General features: G+C 39.5%; 1 protein-coding gene across 4 annotated transcripts in view; it reads right to left on the minus strand.

Annotated features, from left to right (window-relative positions):
* The window catches only part of LOC103697944 (epimerase family protein SDR39U1 homolog, chloroplastic), a 119,799-nt gene extending 101,921 nt beyond the window's left edge, over positions 1-17,878 (minus strand). For 2 of the 4 annotated variants that reach the window (XR_005508250.1, XM_039118822.1), the window contains exons 1-5: positions 17,570-17,876; positions 17,375-17,446; positions 10,686-10,761; positions 8,428-8,487; positions 381-499 (exon numbers count right to left, since the gene is read on the minus strand). Coding sequence is in view for 3 of the 4 variants with exons in the window: in XM_039118822.1 (XP_038974750.1) it covers positions 381-499; positions 8,428-8,487; positions 10,686-10,761; positions 17,375-17,446; positions 17,570-17,650 (408 nt within the window). In the remaining variant the exon portion in view is untranslated. Of the gene's footprint in view, positions 1-380; positions 500-8,427; positions 8,488-10,685; positions 10,762-17,374; positions 17,447-17,569 lie in introns of all 4 variants that reach the window. The other 2 variants (XM_039118824.1, XM_039118823.1) reach the window with 2 other exon arrangements.
* Between the last annotated feature and the right edge of the window lie 260 nt (positions 17,879-18,138).

Raw genomic sequence — 18,138 nt, forward strand, 5'->3', positions numbered from 1 at the left:
AATAGATAAGATAATGTAAATATAAACTATATAGAAATGCAAGAAGCTCTCTAACATTTTAGAAAACATGATTGGATGCACTCACAGAAACTGGTATATAGCCAATTTACATATATCCTCAATCAGATTAAATAAGACATAATATTAGTCAAATTGCAAGTTAATAATATGGCTAAAGAAATAGCAGTGTTATACAAATTGTGTTCACATGTACTCAACCATCAAAGCATGAAAGATATACAAAAGATAAATAAGAAAAAGATAAACTAATAGATAGACAAATTTTTTACATGTTTTAAGAGATGAGATATATTGTAGAAAGATATTGATTTAAGAATTATGGGATGATGAAGGAATGCCAGTTATTTCTACCAACCAACCTCAGGTGACCATCTTGTACTTATGGGCATTCCAGCTAAGTTAACAACAGCATTTGACCCTTCAATGCATTTTCTCCATTCTTCTTCCTCAGCAATTATAATTTCAGGAAAATTCTCAACTGCATTTCATTAACAAGTAAATATAAGAAATTGGAAATGCCAAAGCGAATGACCCAGATTATCCAATCAATTATGTATATAGCAAAGACCAGCAATTGTTGATAAGATGTGTCTAAAGATACTCTTTACTTTTGATCAGTTAAAACTTGAAAGGATGATAATCAACTTTATAAAAATAAATATTTTTGTATCCTTAGTACGAAACATCAATGCATATTAACATTATTAGTAAAAAAATCTTACAATGCTAGCCAAGGTTTGCAAACTCAGTATTGGATCTAGAATTGGTACCATGTCCGTACAGTCTCAGTATGCCCAATAGAGGGGTCAGTTCCACATACCAGTAGAATTGTGCAGTACAAGGCGGTATGCACCAATATTGCAAACCTCGGTGCCAAGAAAGTCGAACATATTCTTCCTTACCAACATTACATACTGACAAACTTAATAAGAAATTTGATAACGGATAACCAGATACATGAATAGAGTTAAAAGCAGTTTATGGTATCTAGAGAAATAGAACAAAGCAAGAAAGAAGGATAATTGAAACTATGAAAGAAAAATTTACACTTTATATTAGTTCTCCAACATCCTGCACCAAAGCTTGAAGAAGCCATCTTCTTTGAGAACTAAAGATGGCCAAGAGAATTTGGATGGAAACTAAGGTGTTTGGAGAATGATCATCAAAGAAACTCAGAATAGTGTGCTAGTATTCCAGTTAAAGAATAGGGATTCTCTTCAAATGAAAATGTTTTCTTACACATAGCACTTTACAGGAGTAGCTGCCAATGGGATTGATGGTGGACATGACATTTTCAAGTACAGAAGTTGCGAGTTCATATGCTATATAGACCAGATCAATGCATGCCTAAGTTGATTAAGGCAATGGGTATGACTAATTTAGGGGGAAGAAAAGTTGTTAGACATATCCAAGGTGGAGAAAGGAAATCCTGCCAAGGTTTAAAATGATGGAACTTTTCGAGGTTGAAGTTTTCAGCATACTGACTACCTCCAATTTGCATGCATAGAGGTATGCCAGCTGAGCACTCCATGAAAATATTTCAAACACTTTAAACCGCCGTCTTTTGTCAATAAGAAAATTAACATTACTTTTTTGGGCTTGGTTAATAGTCTGGATTGGGATTTAGTAGTACTTTGAATTCACTTTACTTTGAGCCATTTGTTAAGAGGTGATTCTAGCCATCTTTATTCAAACAAACCCATGTTGGAATAGGGATATTTTAAATAGATAATGGCATTTCTTTCATTGATTCCAAAAAGAAATTAGACGTCAAAGGTGTTCATACGACTACTAAATGTTGGTCAGGGCTTATAATTTATTCCACAATATAAAATATTAGTGTTTGCTGTAGTGCAGAAAAAGTTGCTGTGTTTTAATTCAATAATTGGCTTATTCAAGTCCTCATATTGATTGTTCATCCAATATTTGAAGTGCTAGGGAATTGTCAGAGCTGCTATCATTGTCCACATCACCGGTGTCCTTAGAGGATCGAGAAAAGCTTGGATTAAAAGGTTTCAGCAAGGGTGGTACAATATCACCTACACAGCGCAAGCCAAAGAGGGAGGAGAGGGAGAAGGAGAGAGGAAAAGAGAGAGGGAGGAGGAGAGGGAGAAGGAGAGAGGAAAAGAGAGAGGGAGGAGGAGAGGGAGAAGGAGAGAGGAAAAGAGAGAGGGAGAGGGAGGGGAGGGAGGGAGAGGGAGGGGAGGGAATCCAGAAGAGAGGCTTCGAAACAAGGGATAACTCATCGGCCTACCCCTCTTTCGGCCTCCCTCCCTCTCTCTCGATCTCTCCCTCTCCCTCTCCCTCCCTCTCTCTCTCTCTTCTTCTCTCTCCTCCTTCTCCCTCGCCTGATTTTTCGAACCAAGGGGCAAAATCATGCCGGTTTGCCCTTGGTACGGTTGGGTACGCCCGAACTGAATGGTTGGGGGTGGTATAACAAACCTTTTTAAGAGTCTTCCTATCATCATCATGCGTCTTTACATTGTCTATGTTGGAGATAATAGAAGTAAATAGAATCTAAATCATTCGACTCTAGCATGGAGGTGAGGATTATGAGAGAATAAATTGAGAACAACACACTAATATTTTCATTCCATCACTTCCTGTTCACCTATAAAATGACCCATCACAAGGCTTTGTACAGCTAGAAATGACTCTGGACATACCTTCTGCATATATGCATTGCTATAACCTGAAAGGCACAACTCTTAAATAGTTTCATGGCACTCTAAGGCAAGGTCGGCGAAACCGGTACCAGGAACCATACCGGTTCTCCAGCAACACGAGTTGATATGGGCCTTGTCGGGCCTGTACCGACGGAGGAGAGGGCACGCAGACCGTAGAAGAGAGGAAAAGAGAGAGAAAAGCGGGAGAGAGGGAGGGACGCCGGCAGAGGGTGGCGAACGCCGGCGGAAGGCTGGCGAAAGCCGGCAGAGGCGAGGTTGCAACCGGTTCCCCTGTTTCAAACTTAACAGGGGTCCAGCCGCAGCCTTAAAAATGTTGTGATTTTTAAGTGAATAAGTGAAATTTTTAAGGCCGCAGACGGACCTCTATTTTGTTCGAAACAGGAGACCGGCCGCGGCCTCGCCTCCCGTGGCCTCCGCCGGCCTCCCGACTTCTCCCTCTCTCTCCCTCCGACCTCACTCTCTCTTTCCTTCTCCTTGTTCGACTCCAACAACGGTTCGTTTTTATTGTCAGAATTGTACCGGTGAGCTGCCGGTACGGCTTGGAACGGCCGGAACCACCTAATTCAAGACGGTTCTACCGACCCTGCTTTAAGGGACATCATTTAGGAATACAAAAAGACCCATAATGAAAGCTCTATCCAAAATAACTTGACTTTTGTGCTAACATTCAATACTTTATGAAATTTGGTTTGCTATTCAATCAGCCCCTCAAATTAAACCAAAATTTCTTCTATCCAAGAAATTTACCTTCCTAAAATTATAGCCTTGAGGGGGCTTGGAAACATGTTCTCTTCGGAATATCCAATGCTTTTGAATGCCACAATTATAACAGCCACTTCCATTAATGTGAAAAATTTATAAGAACTCTATGCTTGTTAGAATTTCTTCACTAAACAAGCATGTTCTTTCTTCTTGCACATGAGAACCTCTGATTGTAATTCTTCTTCCATGGTGCTTGCACTTGCTCTACTCAATCGAAAATGCTTCCATATTTATCCAACTTGCATCATTAAGAATGTTTTCACTCCAAAATGCAACAGAGCTTTCCATATTTTCAATTATTTTGGCTTCATACAAAAATTAACCATTTCTCAACTTTCTAAATTCATGACTACATAATAATTTGTATCTTCCTTTTTGCATCCAATCTTTTTAGCCAAAATTTTCAATTCTAACTTCTTCACCTTTTGTCTCTTTGACCTCTCCATCTTTTCCAATTTCAATTTCTATTATTTTCTCTTTTTTAACATTTTCAAATTTCTTCAAACTTCAAAATATTTTCTTCCACCTTTCACTTTCTCACTCAATATTGATTTCTTTTTCATCCTTTGCACCATACTCTGTATTTTCATTTTTTCTTCATCCTTATCAAGGTTTCCTTCTAAAAACTCATCTTCTCATCCTTGTCAAAATTTACTAGCTGATATTCAATTGCCAATACTTGATTCTTGTTGCAGGAAGAAACAAACTAAAGCTTTTCCCATACATGGTTTGGGGATTCTTTTAGATTGCCTTCAAAATTTGTGTATTGCCTTTTGAAGATTTTTAATTCTTTGTCCTCTTTTCTTCTTAAAATATCTTTAGTAAGGGCCCTTAAGCTTCTCAAATGACATCTGATTTCTTGCAAGTTCATAGATAAGAGCAAGCTTGAACACTCCCAATTTTGTTGTTAGCAAGGTACGTCGTATCGGTACCGGTAGGCGTACCAATCGCCTACCAGACCGGTATGGTTCCAGTTCGAACTGGTTTGAACCGGTACCGAACTAGTACTGATAGAGCTAAGTGCGTGCAGAAAAAAGCCGCGCGCGCGGATGCGCACGCCCTGCATTAAATGCCACTCTGTGGCAATAAATCTCCCGCGCGGGCGTGCTGCCCCACGCAGGTGCGGTTTCCATCGCGAAGAACCGCGCGGACGCCCTGTCCCGCACTCGAGCGCGCTGCCCCGCACGTGGGCCAGTGTTAACCGGTCCGGTTTGCACAGGTATGCCGGAAAAACTGGTCGGTTCCGGCCCCATAGGTCGAAACCATTTTTCACGGCTGAACCGTACCAGTTGGCGCCGGTACCAATACGGTACGTGCTGAACCAGCCAGTATGGGCTAGCTCGGCAGACCATGGTTGTTAGACCCATGATTGGTGGAACCGTCCCGAACCGCCTAGTTTGCAGCATTCCAAGCCATACCGGCTGTGGACCGGGATGGTTCCAGCAACAAAATCGAGACCAGCAATGGAGGGGGAGAAAGAAAAGAAAAAAGAGGAAAAAAGAAAGAGAGAGAAAGAAAGGAAGAAAGAGAGGGGCCAGCCGGGGCCAGCCGGCAGAGGCTGAGGAGCCGCCAAGTGGAGGAGCCCCCTCTGGGCCCCTGTTTCAAATGAAACAGGGGACCAGAGGCGGAGCCCCTCCTCCGCGTTTCTCTAGCCTCTGTCTCCTCTGCGCAACGGCTCTCCAACCTCCGCCTTCTCTGCACGACGGCTCTCCAACCCTCCGCTGGCTCTCCGCCGGCCTCCCTTGGCCTCCCCCTTCTCTCTCTTTTTCTCTCTCCCATTCTCCCTCTCCTCTGCCTCTTCTACTATGTCGGCATAGGGCCGGCAGCACACGGCGTGGGGCTGTACCAACCCGTGTCGACGGAAACTGGTTCGGAGCTCGGTACCGGCACAGCAGATGTTGCTTAGACAACACCAGCTTCTCTAGTAAGACAAGCATCTCTCCTCTCTCTTTCTTTTCTTTTTTCCTATTTTCCTCACCACCTAACTCGTTAGTTCATATCCTAACTAGTGGTGGAGTGCAACATACAGTGCTCTTTCTCCTTATATGAATCCTTAACATGGTCTGCTCCACCACCCTGTCTCTACCATGGGTCACCCAATATTTCCATTAAGTGCTCCTAAATCCACTAATTTACATCATGTGTCGAAGCCTCTAGTGCAATCTCACAATTAGGCATAGGGGGGTCATTATGCTCACCTAGCAACGAGTCATCCTACTCCTCCAATGTGTCCTACCAACTTAAGAAGTTCAATTATACATTTTGATTGTTTAAAAATGTAGCCAAGCTAATTACTTCCTAATTACTAAAATACTCCTCATGGTATGATACTATGATTATCTTTATTGTTCAAGTTGATGATATTTTTCATCAATGATGATATGATGGAGGGAGGCATTCTAAAACAATTCTAGCAAAAGAAATATGAGAACAATGATTTGAGACAACCTCACTATTTTTTGGAAATTAAAATAGTCAATTCATAAAAATGAGTGGCTCCGTCATAAAAAGTATGTCCTAGATCTTCTTAGGATACAATTCTTCCTAGTTATGAACTTGCAAAACACCAATGTGGCTTAACTTGAAGCTATTTGTTGATCAAGGAGAACATCTAACTGATGCAGAAATATAAGGCTGGTTGTAAATGGAAACATGGTCAATTCGAAAGATAAATTATAACTTATAGTGGCCAAGACTAGTAACAAATAGTGTCACACACTCCCCCCATTTCAGACTTGGCATCCTTGCCAGGTAAGGGACCAATCAGAATCACAAGCACCATGATCAATTCAAGGTTAATCATAAAACAGCCCTAGTGTCCCCTAATCACAAATGGGTTATAGGCCAGGTACACTGACACTATTTGTAATGATCCAAGACCTCACCCAGAAAGACTAGCTAGTAGTTATAATTTAGAATCCTTGGCCACAGGGTCAACAAAATCGTCCCGAATCGAGCAATTCCGGTCATACTGAACCTTCCTAACAGCGGACTGGGACAGTTCCGGCAACAAAAACAAAACTCAATTCTAGAGGAGAAGGAAAAAGAGGAAAAGAGAGCAAGCAGGAGAGGGGGGGAGGCCGATGGAGGGTGGCGGAGGCTAGCGGAGGGCCAGCAAAATAGGAGAGCGGCCACGGCCTCTGCCTACTGCCCAAGCGTCGGCCTCCGGCAGCCCTCTGCCAGCCTCCGACAGCCCTCTGCCGGTCTCCCTCCCTTGCTCCTCATTCTCTCTTTTTCTCTCTCATTCGCCCTCTCTCCTGCCTTCTCTATTGTGTCGGTACAGGCCCGGCACGGCACTGCACGGGCCCATGCCGATCCATGCCACTAGACAACTGGTTCGGTGCCCAGTACCAACACAACAGACCATGCTTGGCCATGTTTAAGTACCCAAAATCTTTCCACCAAATGGTAGATTGGAGATTTAACAAACACATGCATTCAAGGTCGGCGGAACTGTCCCGAACTGCCCAATTCGGAGAGTCCCGAGTCATATCGGCCGCAAACCGAGACTATTCTGACAACGAAAATAAGACCCACGTCAGAGGAAGAGAAGAAGAAAAAAGAGAAAAAGAGAGAGCGGGGGAGGTAGGAGCAAAGAGGAAGAGAGAGGAAGGTCGAGGCCGGCCGCGAAGGTGGAGGCCGAAGAGCCACCACACTTCACTTAAGTGAAGTCCGCAATTGGTTTGCTAAGTTTTGCTTATAAATATTAAAAATAAAAAGACCCCCCGGCCCTAGTTTCGTTTGAAACAGGGACCGGAGCAAGCCCCTCTTCTGCGACTCCCCACCAACTCTCCAGCCTCCGCCTCCGCGCAGCGGCTCTCCGACCCTCCGCCGGCCTCCCTCAGCCTCCTCTCTTTTTTTTCTCTCGTGTTCTCCCTCTCCCTCACCTCTTCTATTGTGTCGGTACGGGCCCGGCACGGCACAGCGCAGGCACATACCGACTCGTCCTGCTAGGTAATTGGTACAGTGCCCGATACCGGTTCCGCCGACCCTGCCTGCATTGCTCCTCATAATAAAACTATTGCATTTGCTACATTTGAACTAATAAGGCCTTGCTCTTCATTAAGTTGGAATTCTACAATTTGACATATTCGTATGTTATGTGACAATCAAGCAGCTAAGTCATTTCTAACAATCCAGTTTTTCTTTAGAGGGCCAAAAATATCAAGGAAGATTTCATCTTTGTTTCTGACAAGATTAACAAGGAGATTACCATACCATATATCCGATATTATTCTTAAAGACATGCTCACTAGGGCTTCATGGTGAGATTAGTTGAAGACAAGTAACCAGTTACGTTGGGCATGATTGATTGCACTAGCCTAGGGGGTTGATGAACTAAGGATTTTTTTTTTTTGTTATATTAACTGTTCTCAATTTTTATGCATTTTTGGTCTTACTTGATAGTTTCCTTTGTTATTGAATCTCTATATAAGGCTAAATAAGCTGAAATTTAACATGTCTACTGGACACTTATTAAGGGCATATTTTTCGTTCTCTATCCTAATTAGTGCTCGAGGCACCTTTATTAATAAAAAAAACATGTTGTATGGATCGGGCATTATGGTGAATAAAGAATCTTTTCCTCTTCTGTTCTTTCTCGCGCCTCTATCTTTCTCTCCTCTCTTTCTCTAATATCACTTTTCTCCTTCTACCTCCTCTTCCCCTTCTATTTAATATCTTTTACTAGTCTGATATCATTACCATGCTTTGATATAGGATTATAGGGACTAGCATTAATCTTCAAAACAAAAATTAATGCCAAAGAACCAAACTAGAAAATAATCCATGTTAAAGTTAACTATGGTTGCTGATAACATATAAAAGGAAGATCTTTGTAATTAAGACAAAACTATAAGCTTCCATCTCTTCAAAATAATTGAGTTTATGTTTAGATAAATTCACAACTTACACATGTTTATATCGTAAAATACGAGAAACATTATTACCTTCTTACCAGGAAAAACGAATTGTGCCTTTGTTCTGGATCGTGTTAAAACACGAACTTTGTGTTTATCTGCAATTAGGACCAAAACAAAAGTAATCTAAAATGTGGGAATGAAACTTTGCAATTATACAATTAAATTGTAACTATATCTAAAGAAACAACTATAGGTTAACAAGTTCTCACAAAGCAGAATTTTGAATTACAAAAAAATCAACAAGACCCTTTGATAAACATAAAAGAATGGTTTGCCATACCGGCTCAAACCGGGTGGTACAGGGCAGACCGTACCCTACCCGTTCGGTACCGGTATCCAGTACGGGAGGTGTATAACGACACAGTACTTGTATGGCACTGGTACAGGGTCCAGTACCGAGACAACGAACCTTGCATTAAAGAATTTCACTAACAACGAACGGTAAAGGGGATAAAAGCACAAAGAAAGAAAACATGTCTACATTCGAAGGAATTATTTAAGTAGTTAAAAGTTAGAAATTAAAGATATTGGATGCCATCTACTTTGGCTGCAATTTGAAGTCCATGTCTATAGAAATGAACAAAAGATCTTTCTTGTTGCCTAAGCAAATAGGTCATCATCATGTGGAGTCAAAATCCTGGATGATGAAAATGTTATATCCAATATAAAAGGAAAATAAATAAAACATCAAATAATAAAAGGTGGCCATTATGCAGTTGCTCAATATGTGAACTAAGTATATTTTGATGAAAGCAATTTCAGTACCAAGCAATACTTTCTAAGCATATGAATATAAGAGTATTCAAGTGCCATATTACCATATAATATGGGACATTTTCTTTAAATTATGATAAGCCTGATGTTAGGTTACAAGGCCTTAATAACTACAAGGTTTGCACTAGATTGTACTAGCTTGCCTAGATTAAGGCATTGCATGCTGTCATGCTGGTGTGCTGGTGGAACACTAGCGTGGTACATACTATGCCATGCTTCGCTAGCGCGCTACCAGCCAATGCTGGCATATAGTTGATACAGTAACGGTTTTGCATGCCAATAAGCCACTGGCATTATAAGACCATGACATATTAATTGTGCTAATTAGGACTTTAATTCATGATGAATTATATAAAGTTGTGCACGTGGTTAATTCCTTTGTTCGCATTGGTTGTACAGAATATGTTATTATGATAGTTTACATATTTTGCATTACTTGGGCAATATTTTAGTCCCAACTCCCATGTTTAATGTAAAAATTATTAGGCTAGTGATGTCACATATCAACATGTCATCATCATAAAAGCACCAAGAGAAGGCATCACATTACGGCTAGCAGTTATGTTGACGTTGTTTGGTTTCAACACCTTGCAAACATATGATGTGTACTACCTTATGTGGCTGTTCGCATTTTTACAACGAAGAAGGTAAATTGATATTAATTTAATATCACTAATGCACAATATAGATTAAAACAAATTGTTTTCCACCTACCATCATGGTCTCATTGGAATGGTCCTTATTACTTATTTCAACCACCTTCAAATTTGGTGACCTTTTAAAAGTTAATTTATTCATGCAATATCTCTTCCTCCTTGCCAAAGACTATTGCTGATCCGCTGCAATTTTCACAACATATTTTGAAAGCATGCCAAAATACAAAAATTAAGCATGATGTCTACTGCTTCTCCCATTTTTGACCTATTTTAGGCACAAGAAAAAAAAAAGAAAAAGGAATGGGGAGAATGGAAGGGATTATACCAGGTTTTGGTGGGATTTAGCCTCAAAACCAGCAAGAAATCCCTCTTCACTCTCCTTTTTATCCAAAAACATTATTTCTGAAGAAGAGAAGGCAAATAAGGCCATAGTATGGCTTTCTCTATCTTACCCTCAATTATTAAGGAGGTAAGGCGCCCAAACTGCCCCAAATTGAGTGAAACCGGTAGTTCCATTCAATTCTATTCGGTTCAGCCTGGTTTAGACCTCTTACTGAGCCGAATTGAAGAACAGTTGGGATCCAGAACAGACGGTTCAGAATGGTTCAGCCAACCGTGATTTTACGAAATACCCGACAAAAAAGAGAAATCATTCTTCACAAACAGAAAATTTTCAGCATATATCAAGATGAACAAACATCCAAATTGGTGCAAAGTATGTTAATATACATACATCTAAGTGGTGCACCAACCCTGAAGGTTAAGTAAGAAACTTCATGAAGAAAAGTAATCAATCTTATGCATGTAAATTTAGCATCGTATTGATATACAGATTTCTTGCTAGGTGATTGTCCAATTAAAACCTGAAAGTAACTTTTGAACCAATCTTCGACCAATAAAACCAGTAGCTCCAGTTATTGATACAACCATCTGAGTGTCCTGAAATAAAATGATATAGCTGCTTATATCAACAAGGGAAATGTTTGCTCTTTTCAGAGATGCAAAATCATCAACAGTAAACATTTTTCCTTGATAAAATTATAACAGAAAAGCAATTAAAAAGGAAACACATGCTTTTAGCATCGTTAAATGAAGTTTTTCATGATATCAAAGATTTAATATAAATGCAAGTGCATTGTCTAAAGAATCTACATGATGCTTTATTTACATACTACATTAGCTCATTGAAACCATCAATACGACATTAAAATTCATAATACGACAAAAAATATGATATTAGTACACAAGGACATAGCAAGATCAACATGACAGAAATGAGAGTGTTAAAGGATGTGTAATAAACTAGAAAGGTCAAAGGAAGGAATATGATCGAAGAGGTACAAGAGTCGCACTAACTGACAAGAAAGGGATGAAAAACCAATTGTGATGGGATAGACATGCAACAAAGATATGAAGAGGGGTGCTTGAAGCAAGGTTAAAAGGTCTATAGAGAGATTGGAAGGCCTAAACTAAAATGAAAATTGTGTTTATGGCGTGATAAGGAGGGGTGCTCAAATCCTTGGTCAAGAGGTTTACAAAAAGATAGTAAGACCTAAACCTACAAAGATGGATTTTATGCATTTGTCTATCCAATTCAAATTTCCCAAATTTTTAGCACTATAAAGCAAATTTGGAAAGAAGATTTACCTAAAATAATTGCTTTCATATAGAGAAACAATGGATCATTCCACAAAATAATAGTCAGGTCAAAATTATCGACCATCGATTTTGTAAGTCCCTCTTCACCATTTATTTTTACTAAAATCAAATACATCAAAGTCTGACATACAACATTTGATACCAAGATTCACCAAACTGGTGCCGGAGGTCATACCAATCGACGACCAGTTCGGTACACTTTGAGTCCATACTGTGCCATTCCAAGGCATATCGCAAATAGGGAGAGGAAAAGAGCGAGAAAAGGGGAGAGGAAGAGTGGGGCAAAGAAAGAGGGAGAGGGAGAGGGCGGATGGAAGAAGGAAGAGGGAGAGGGAGGGAGGGATCAAGGGGGAGGACTGAGGTAAACCCTAGACCTAACCCTAACCCTAGCAAAGCGAGAGAGAGAGGCGGGGATGAGGGGGGTTTCTCTCGAACACCATTGTGAGAAGGTCCTCCATAACGATCGCGAGCTGGTGCGAAGGGGGCTTTTATTTCGCGATCGCAAGCTAAGTGAAAAAGGGGTAGTTTATTTCGAGATCACGAGCTGGGGGGAGGGGTTTATTATCGAACCACTAGAGTCAGCCTATTTTCCAAGCCGACAAGGTGAACTATCCCGATTCCCCATCGGTTCGGCGAACCAAGCAGTACGGCCAACCATGCTTGATACAAACTCCCTTTTTATTTGAGCATAGTTGATTCTACCATCAACTACCCACAAGTACCATAGCAATCCATAGATGTACCAGGATAAACAACAATGTTCTTTAATGCTAGGGAACAAGGAAAATGAGCATAATGTTAGGACCATTTATACAATTGGAATAAAACTAACTATCCTTGAACACCCATAGGAATTTTAATCTAACACAAATATGAGGATGAAACAACATTTGGAGGAACAATTTATGGTTTTTTTTTTTCGTGAGTTTTGCATTTTTTTAGTTGGCTATTCATGTATGGTTTTCAACAAAACTTATCTATTTTTTTAGGACTTGATATTATTGTAAAATTTCTTGACAATAGAATCCTCAATGAACAAATGACTTAGTTAAAGAAAGAGTTGAGTGAACTACAGAAATGGAAAAGGGTTTTCACAATGTTAAAGAAAAATAAAGCAATATATCTTGATTAATTTTTTTAATAACAATTAAATTTGCTTTCATTAAGTTTGGAAATGGATTCATAAAGAAAAGATTAACAAATTTTCATATGGTGTATATTTCTTTAAAGAGACTGCGAAAAAAGTGGGATTTGTTTGAAAGGACTAATTCTATCATATTTGATCTTGAAAACTTAATCAAAGTTACTAATGAATTTGGATGAATTTGATTTTTTTTTTTTTACCTTTTACTCTTATTGAGATTCAAATATTAATTTTTGGCTGCATATGTGTTTGATCCAAGTTGTGTTGGCTCAAGTGGTTAGTGTGGGAAGGGGATGAGTTCAAGGAGCATTTGGCTCAAATAATAGGCAATGGTGCCTCAAGTGAAAAGGGCCTTACTAGAATCAAAGCAGAAATTGGAGCTTGTAAACTAGTAAGAAGGATATTATAGCAGCGAGAAGAAAGAATCTAATAAAGGGACTAAATGAACGAAAGAATCTTAAAAAGGGGTTGAATGAACGAAAGAATCTTAAAAAGGGGTTGAATGAACGAAAGAATCTAAAAAAGGGGTTGCATGAACGAAAGAATCTAATAAAGGAGTTAAATGATGCTAGCTGATACTCTGTGTTGAGATGGTGATGACATTATTGAGGATGACAATAAGGAGGGTAACCACGAGAATTTTGTTAGTGTTCACATTGCTTGAGAATGGGGTCATGAAGAAAAATTTTCAATATCCAGAAAGTTATTTTCTTGCGATTACCACATGCCAGACCATTCTTGCATTAGAGTTTATTACCATGGGCCTAGTAGGCCCATGTAACAATTCTGCACAACTTCCATCACAAAGGAGATGAAAGACTTGTAAAAACTTCTCAGAAGGTATGGTTTAATATTTTTTGCCCATAATTATGAACGTATTACCTCAATATTCATCATGGAAATGGCAATCCATATCCTGAAGTGATGGGCTTGTGTATAAAACCACAAACCCCACATGAGCTTCATTATAGCATTCCAATGCTAATATTGAGATTGCAGTTAAAAATGCAAGGGATAAGCATGTTTCAAATGGTTTGGGCTGATAAGGGGTTTGCCGTGATGTCTGATTAATCCAAGTAAGAAATGATCAGCATTATCAAGTTTGTTTTCTGTCTGACAATCGGTTTCTTTTTCTGTTGATAGACTCATTGCAGATTTTTTGGGACATTTCTTACAGGTGTGGTAGTTCAGAAAAACTAATATAGAAAGGATTAAGCTTGCCAACAACAATTATGCATTTAACATTGCATCTAGTAGCACATTAAATAGAAGCACAGCATTTATATTGGGCTTCATATGCTGGTTATTATGCAGGATGGCAGGGACCAATCTAAAGATGTATGATCAAAGAGAAATTATTTGCCTCATATATAACTATGATTGAGTGCTAAGTGAATTCAATAACATACATGAGCTCCTATTTTGGGGCGTCATGCGCATTTTTTTCCCTTTTAAGAAAACCATCCAAAAGTGGATCAGTATTTGGCAAAACTCCTGCCTAGACAAATGATACAAGGAATACCTGAACCAAACTCAAAAAGAAAACTAAAAGAACTACAACAATAAAAGACCCCATTGAAACCCACCATCTGAACAAAACAGCAAACTCAACACTGGCTCAAGACAAAACCAAAAACACAAGCAATAAAGCCACAGGAAAAAAGAAACAATTAAAGAAACCAAACTGAGCTATTTGAAGTTCCCACAGAATAGATCCCACAGCAACTGAAGAAAAATCAATGAAGAAACCAGATCACAAGCACCCAGATGGCACAAGCAACAGCTACAACACTACCAGGATCAAGATCAACTGCCCCTGTGCAAGCTCCATCAAGAATACAATAGTATCTTGCCATCCTTTATGATCTACACCTCGAATTACCTTATTTTGCAAAGCAACCTCAGACATACACACCTAGAATCAATAGACGATACACCACGACAGCCTTTAGGAAAAGGCAAGAAAACATTAACACCACAGTTTCAAAAACCACTAGAAAGCGATGGTATGACCAGTACATTGCAACGCAAAATGGGTGCCAGGACACCAAAACCTTGTTTACTGGTATGTACAGGCCATACCAGTCCATTCCAGTGCATACAAACACTGTCGTACTGACTATATACAAAAAGTTCTTCATTTTTTCTAAAATTGTCAGTTTCCATACATTTCATTGGCACTGGTATCCTACCGTTCTAATGGAAAAATGGTACAGGGTTCAGCATTGGTATTTAGAACCTTGGTTCAAACTGCTATTGGGGGTTCCTGTTTGCACTTGAGTAAATTTCTTGTAGGACGTTGCAGAGCATTCCTAGCTAAGCATGATGCTGTCATTTCAAAAGCAACTGCTTATGGTACCATCAAGATATTGAATTGTGTTAGCGGGGCCTTGGCAGGCTATCTTTATAAAACCACGAATTAGATAAAGCTTTCCTTGTACAGTCAGAAAAAAGGAAGGTTGAAAGTACTGGGTGAACAGTTCCACTAGAGAATTCATGTAGTTCGAGAACTTTTCAAGGACAAGCATGTAGGTTGTTCAGGGTACATCTTTAATCTCAATTTCCAATTTGGAAAGAATGCAAAGCATGATGTGGAGCGGATGAAAGGGTTGAAAAATGCCATTGACATATTCCAGCTGAATCTTGAAAATGATGTTTTGCATTGATTCATTTGAGAATAGTCCTCAAAATTCTAATGATGCTAGTTGTTTATCTTCAGAGTTCAGAGTTAAGGTGCATATATGATTTATTATTAAAGAACCTAAAAGTCAATCCCTTATTTCAGCATTAAACGGTACAGTGTTCCAAAGTTGTTACTGGGTCCTAGACACATCAAAATAACGGTTGCTTAGTAAATCAAGATGGTGAATCCAATAAAAAACTTGGGATTTGCATTTTTAAAGCTAACAAATTTGTAATGTATTACATGATTAAATATTTCTTTTTCATTTCTAAACTGTTTTTATCCAGTTAAAGGATTCAGTATGAAAGGAATGCATTGCTGAAAATAAGAAATATCATTTTGAGAGTTCTAAGATAGATATTTTCATCCTATAACTGGGACAACCATCAGAAAAGATTCATGATTATCCACAACAAACCACTGACCAACTATTAGAAAAATGGATTAGCTTATCTTCCACCCATACAATATGATAAGCCCAAGAGCCTACAGCAGCAAGCGAGGATGAAAAATGTTCATCCTGTGCACATTTACCACAAAACATTGACAAAAAATTCTTAGAAAAGTAAGACTCACTAACCAATTTGATAAGAAAAGGAAAAACACCTACACCATATATGGAGGATGATTCTAATCTGGGATAGAATAGAATAACTGGTCAATGTGGTACTAGTCTACCACATTTTGACAATAATCAGGTGTGGTACAATAGGGGGAGCACAAGTAATAGGCTCGCCAAAGTAATTTTCATTCCAATAACAAGGTTAAGAATGGCAATGAGAACAGTAACAATGGTAATCATAATATAATGATTTATTTTGGGGCTAGATGTGTGGGATAGTGATATATAAGAGAAGAAGGCAGAAAAAATGTTGGTGCTAGTGGACGTTCTTATTCAAGGTTCACCATCTTGGTACCAGACCCCATATTAGCATAGTATCGGTACGGTACGGTACGGAATTTTTGTGGCGTACTGAGTATCGATATGCCACCCATACCAAGTACGGTACCAAACTAGTATGGTACGGTACGCCTTGTACCGTCCAGTTCGGGCCGATACGGCGAACTATGTTCCTATTAGTGATAGGCAAAGAATTTTATTCTTTAAGTTAACAATAACCGATCCCTTAAGGCACTCTAAGAAAAGCATTTTTATCAGATTTGACCTAGAATGGGGAATCTTTCACATTTGACTGTTTGGATCTATCGTATCACAAAAGGAACAGCTTCCTGCATCAAATTTTGCATCATTACTTCTATGCCTCAACTCTTTCAAAGTATCGGGAAACCTTGGAGGGTCGCAGTTAACTGCATCAGCAAAACTGGTCTATTGCTGCCTTCAAATTTGCCTCATTACATCTTCTCTTGGACAGCAGCCAGAAATTTGGCACCAATTACTTGCAGGTTAACACCAGGTGGAGAGCCAATTGTAACATTACTTTGATCCACTTGGCCAATTTCACAGTGGAAGGGAAAAACAAGGTTGTTAGCATGTTATTATCATCATGCACGGAACATCTTTGCAGAGTAATCTGTGTTTTTCAAATTACCACAGTAACAAGAAAACAACAAGGTTCTCCACATAAAGTGTCATGCAAAATTGAAACAACCAAGCAAAGTAATTCAACATAAAATGAAGAAATCAAGACATTCCAACCAACATAATTAGGTCAGATGTATTTTACATGTTCCACTGCTCTCTGTAAGTCCGTATAAGTAAGGGTCCTTTTCACATTGCTTCTGCTTTCTGTTTTTGCTTTCAAAAACCCAAGAATAAAAATGGACTAGATGGAACATCATGAATGTTGAAACCCTTTTGTTTTCTGAAATTGTTTGGTAAAAATCGTCAGAGCTTTTGGTATCAAAGATTTATCATATGAAAAAAAAAAAGAGTGACAATAAAAGCAAGGAAAATCCTAATTTTTGTGCAAATGCCAATCATCATGGGGTATTTCACTGATTTGTAGATAAACAAAAAAACACAAAACAGAACCAGTGCCAAACAGGCATCCAACAAATAAGACAGTTCAAAGTATGCTCGGAAGAGAACCCAACAAGCCAAGTACCTTGGGAGACTCGGTGGATTCGGAGTTAATTCTACAAAGGCAGACTACACTGAGTTTCCTGAAATCGCGTACCTGAAGACAGCCAGACAGCCAACCTAGATTTATCATAACAGAGAAAATGGGAAAATGCAGGGAGAAAAGAAAACAAACGCAACTGAACAAAGAGATGACTGGTTTGGTTAACAAGGAGCTCACGCGCGACGAGAGCGGAGGCGCAGAGAGAAACGGGGCAACGGCAGTGTGGGCACGAGAGAGCGTCGCCATGCACAACTCCATTTGTGAAAAATTGAAGGGAGGGCGAGGCTTGGCGCTTTTAGAGTTGGTCTGGAAACCGAACGCGGACAAGAGAAGCAAGGGATGCGGAGATAAAGAGAGCGTACGAGGGGGGGAGGGAGTTTGATGGTGGAGCTTTCGAACCTGCCGTGGTAGACCTCGTGTTTGCTCGAGGACCACAACTAGAGGGACGTTCTATCCAGTGGCTCCTCTTTATGCGCTGCGCTTCTTCATCTTCTTCTTCTTCTTCTTCTTCTTCTTCTTCTTTTCTTCTTTCTTTTCTTTTCTTCTTTTTTCTTTCTTTCTTTTTTTTTTTTTTTTTTTTTTTTTTTTTTTTTTTTTTTTACGTACAACGATAGTGCACACCAGATGTGGATGCAACCAACAAAATTAGAAAACAACAAAGCGGATAAAGAACCTGGCACTCTGGTATACTCCAGCCAAACAAAGCCTCCGAAGTGATGGGCCGCATAGGAGGCAAGCCAAACCGC

The sequence above is a fragment of the Phoenix dactylifera genome, unplaced genomic scaffold (assembly GCF_009389715.1).
Source record: "Phoenix dactylifera cultivar Barhee BC4 unplaced genomic scaffold, palm_55x_up_171113_PBpolish2nd_filt_p 000424F, whole genome shotgun sequence".
Classification (NCBI taxonomy): domain Eukaryota; kingdom Viridiplantae; phylum Streptophyta; class Magnoliopsida; order Arecales; family Arecaceae; genus Phoenix; species Phoenix dactylifera.